We start from the raw sequence: 4,131 nt of genomic DNA on the forward strand, positions 1-4,131 counted from the left end.
TGTGTGTGTGTGTGTGTGTGTGTGTGTGTGTGTGTGTGTGTGTGTGTGTGTGTGTGTGTGTGTGTGTGTGTGTGTGTGTGTGTGTGTGTGTGTGTGTGTGTGTGTGTGTGTGTGTGTGTGTCCATCTCAGTCCAGCATTTCTGCAGCACTGCAGTTGCAGCTGCTGGTACACCAAGTTGTGTATCCCCTGTCTCACACACACACACACACACAGCATGCTGCTTTATAGCCAGTCTGTTTGAAGTAATCTGTTTGCACAGGGTCATACATTTGTTCTTCTCTGCCGCCTCTACCAGTTACTTGCATCCTGATCTCTCTCTCTCTCCCACACATACACATACACACACGCACACGCACACACACACACACACACCCACCATCAGATTGTTGTAACCGGCCATCATTACTAGTCCCTTATTAGTGAGAATGTGTGTTTTATGATCACCCTCGCTGTGTTCTTACGGGAAAACTAGATGTGTTTCCTTTCTTCCTCTCCATGGTAAGGAAACAAGGGAGTGAGGCGGAAGATCAATGTAGTTACAGAAATTGGTGGATGGCTTTCACGTCGGGTGCTGTCTCGTCGGGTGCTGTCTCCTTCCCCCCCACCGTGTTAAAGCATCAGTGACCACCTCTCCCTCTCTCTCTCTTCTGTTTTGTGCCTTTGCTTCAGACCCAGTAATGAGGGGTTCCATAACAGTCTCCATTCAAGTTATCTAACCATCTATTTTAAACACTGTGTCAGCTTTTCATGTTGTCAGTAAATTTTCCACTCTCATTTTGAAAAAAGCCTTTAATTTGTCCTCTCTCTCTCTCTCTCTCTCTCACACACACACACACACACTAACACACACACACACTAACACATAAATGATTCTATTGTAGACGTCAAACCCTGTGTATTTTTTTTATTAATTTAGAGATGTAATGTATGTGCTGAACATTGCGTTCTTAAAATGTTCAAATATTCCTCTGTGATTTCCCTACAGCTAATAGTTCAGTGTTAGCCCTGCTAGTATTGCATTAGACAGCTGGGCAGCAGGTTTGGGGTCGAGGAGACCCGGGGTCATCCTTGGTAGGTACATACCGTAGGGTCACCGTGCCTCTTGTTTCTCTCTATTTAAACACTCACCAGTAATGGCCCTATCTGACAGGCACGCTTGCAGAAAGTCAATACTGCCTGTCACATGACCTACCTGAACCCACTCACAGAGACACAGTGCCAGGGTGTTGCCTCCTCAAGGGGAGAGAAGGAACTAATTGCTCAGAGTTTGGAATCTTACTTTTACTCAAAAGATCAGTTGAACCCAACCTTTTCCATTAGAGAATTAGGTGCACTTACACACAGACAGACATAATGATATAGACAGACTGATGGTCAAACAGACAGACACATACACAATTATATAGACACACACCCGCTCGCACACACGAAATGTGATGCAATCATGGACTTTGGTGTTTTTTCAGAGCAATATGTATGCCAAATTGATGAGTGCAGCGGGTCGTGACAAGAGCGCCCTCCTATGGTAAGCTTAGTATTAACACTCAAGCCAGAGGTCTGTGCGCAACACTGCCTCTCCAAGAGATACGATGCCGAGGAAAGAGCATGTATGCACGAATTAATTAATGAAGTGGGTCGGTTGTTTACTCGTTCAGATTGTTTATAACATTAATAAGTTTAGTCTTCTTGCTTAAATGATATATGTTCTTATACAGTGCCATTGTCACATTTAATGTAGCCAAAAGTGTAGTGCACCGAAAAGATGGATTTGCATGGTTAGTTTTATTCTATTGACAACAAAACACATCTTACATGGCGACAAAATGTTAAAAGGATAAAAACATGTAGTCTACTGCATTGGTGATCTATTACCCACATCAGGGGTTCCCATATCCGTTCTCTAAGTTTGGTATGACTAAAATTGACCAATGTTCAACATGACCCTTTACAGAATGTCCCGGACCGTGCTAAATACCGGATGAGGAGTAAAATATTAACATGGTAATGTTCTAGAATGCATTACGCAGTAATGTAATAGTACTGAGTGTGACTATTCCTGAGAGAATTATATTCCTCTGAGACTTGATTCCCGACTGCCGAAGTTGATATACTAATTGTCTATCGCTGTCTGTCCAGTGTGCCTAACGCTAAGCTGTCCCCAAAGTATAGTCGTGCCGGCCTCACTCATATTCACTGGAACTGACTGACGCGTCAGCGGGCACCTGTTCCTCTCCGCTGAATAGAGCACGGAGTACCCAGTGACGTCTCGAGGAGGAGGGGTCTGCATTCTGCTTAAATACCAAGCACTCTCCCTCACTCAAGCACAAACGCAAAAGAGCGCACTGAGAAACACTTGCTCACCACTGACGAAGTCTGACCGAACTCTGACCGAATCTACAAAACGCCTAGTGCGCACACATTGTAACCACTCTTACACATTTGTTTTCAACCATGATAAAGAAAATGTCGCCTTCGGAGAACGACTTTGACATACCAGCGAAGAACTGCTACAGGATGGTGATTTTGGGGTCCACCAAAGTTGGCAAAACGGCCATTGTGTCCCGGTTTCTGAATGGGAGGTTCGATGAGCAGTACACGCCGACCATAGAAGACTTTCACAGGAAACTGTACAGCATTAAAGGAGATGTATACCAACTGGACATATTGGATACCTCGGGCAATCACCCATTCCCCGCCATGAGGAGACTATCCATACTGACAGGTAAATATCAAACTCCATCCAACTTTAGTTTATTGCAAGCTTATTAGCTGTGCACGATTAATGTTCAATGGGGGTTCTGGTGTTGATTTTGGTAAATCTGCGGTGTGCGCATTTTGCATCTAATTGCATTGCGCTCCATATGTGTTATTACGCATGCAAATACTAGGCTACATCTTTCATGCAAGCAATGAAACTAAATACAATACCCCTCTCTTTCCCTCCAGGTGATGTATTTATCCTCGTCTTCAGTCTGGACAACAGAGAATCCTTCCAGGAGGTGCAGCGGCTCAAACGTCAGATCTTTGAGACCAAGTCATGCCTGAAAAACAAGACCAAAGAGAACATTGACGTGCCGCTGGTCATCTGCGGCAACAAGGGTGACCGGGAGTTCTGCCGTGAGGTGCAGCGCGAGGAGATCGAGCAGCTGGTGGCCGGGGACGAGCAGTGCGCATACTTCGAGATCTCGGCCAAGCGAAACACCAACGTGGACCAGATGTTCCAAACGCTGTTCACCATGGCGAAGCTACCTAACGAGATGAGCCCGGACCTCCACCGCAAGGTCTCGGTGCAGTACTGCGACATGCTTCACAGAAAGTCCCTCAAAAGCAAGAAGATGAAGGACAGTGGAGACGCGTACGGCATCGTGGCACCGTTCGCCCGGCGCCCGAGCGTCCACAGTGACTTGATGTACATAAAGGAAAAGGCGATTGGTGGCGGACAGGGGAAGGATAAAGAAAGGTGCACGATAAGCTAAGACTGTGTAGTGAAACATGAAATATATTGAAATGAGAAGTAATATGCTTCATTCGTGAGGCAGCACATGACGGAGCTCAGACTCGTAAAGTTGCTCAGCATCCCGTCGCTCCGTGGTGGGGACACTTGAGACAGAGATGGCATGAGCCGTCGTACGCTTGGGCGGGATGCTGTCTTCATGTTGACACTCCGCAAACGTGGAAGCGCATGCTCTGTCCACAAGACTTTTAAGAATGTTACTTTATTCTGTTAAATCAGAGCCTTATGTGATGTGGCTTAAAATCGTGTACGATTCTTCACACTTACAGTACAGTATGCGTAAAATGCGTTGACATCTGCCTTTTTCAGAATGGCGAGAAGATACTCCTGGCGTGGAGTAGAATGTTAAGACAAAAACAACAGTTGTTTACATTTTGTTATACATTTTATAACAGATAATTAAACTTGAATGTTTGTTGCAATCTGAACAATTTTTTATTGTGAATGTATATTTATTCTTGTCAAAGTACACTTTCTCAGAAAGAAAACTGAGAAAATAAAAAATCATATGAAACTTCTGTTCATATTTTCTTCTCTTGTGCTTTGAAAAACATTTTATTCTTTTAACATTTATCTACAATAACAACAATGTTGCAGACAAATTACAAACGCACAT

At 44.4% G+C, this 4,131-nt stretch overlaps 1 protein-coding gene across 1 annotated transcript; it reads left to right on the forward strand.

Moving 5' to 3' along the window:
- Positions 1-2,351: 2,351 nt before the first annotated feature.
- Positions 2,352-3,768, forward strand: rasd1 (RAS, dexamethasone-induced 1). The gene is made up of 2 exons (XM_083687421.1): positions 2,352-2,723; positions 2,948-3,768. Exons 1-2 carry the CDS (start codon positions 2,453-2,455, stop codon positions 3,475-3,477), a joined length of 801 nt encoding a protein of 266 aa, XP_083543547.1. The 5' UTR covers positions 2,352-2,452; the 3' UTR covers positions 3,478-3,768.
- Positions 3,769-4,131: the final 363 nt, after the last annotated feature.

The sequence above is a fragment of the Argentina silus genome (assembly GCF_951799395.1).
Source record: "Argentina silus genome assembly, chromosome: 16".
NCBI lineage: Eukaryota > Metazoa > Chordata > Actinopteri > Argentiniformes > Argentinidae > Argentina > Argentina silus.

Bases quoted from the DNA above. Each gene is read 5' to 3' on its own strand.
- rasd1 (XM_083687421.1), top strand. From the start codon at position 2,453: ATGATAAAGAAAATGTCGCCTTCGGAGAACGACTTTGACATACCAGCG. The intron at 2,724-2,947 runs GTAAATATCAAA...CTTTCCCTCCAG, and splicing joins GAGACTATCCATACTGACAG to GTGATGTATTTATCCTCGTC.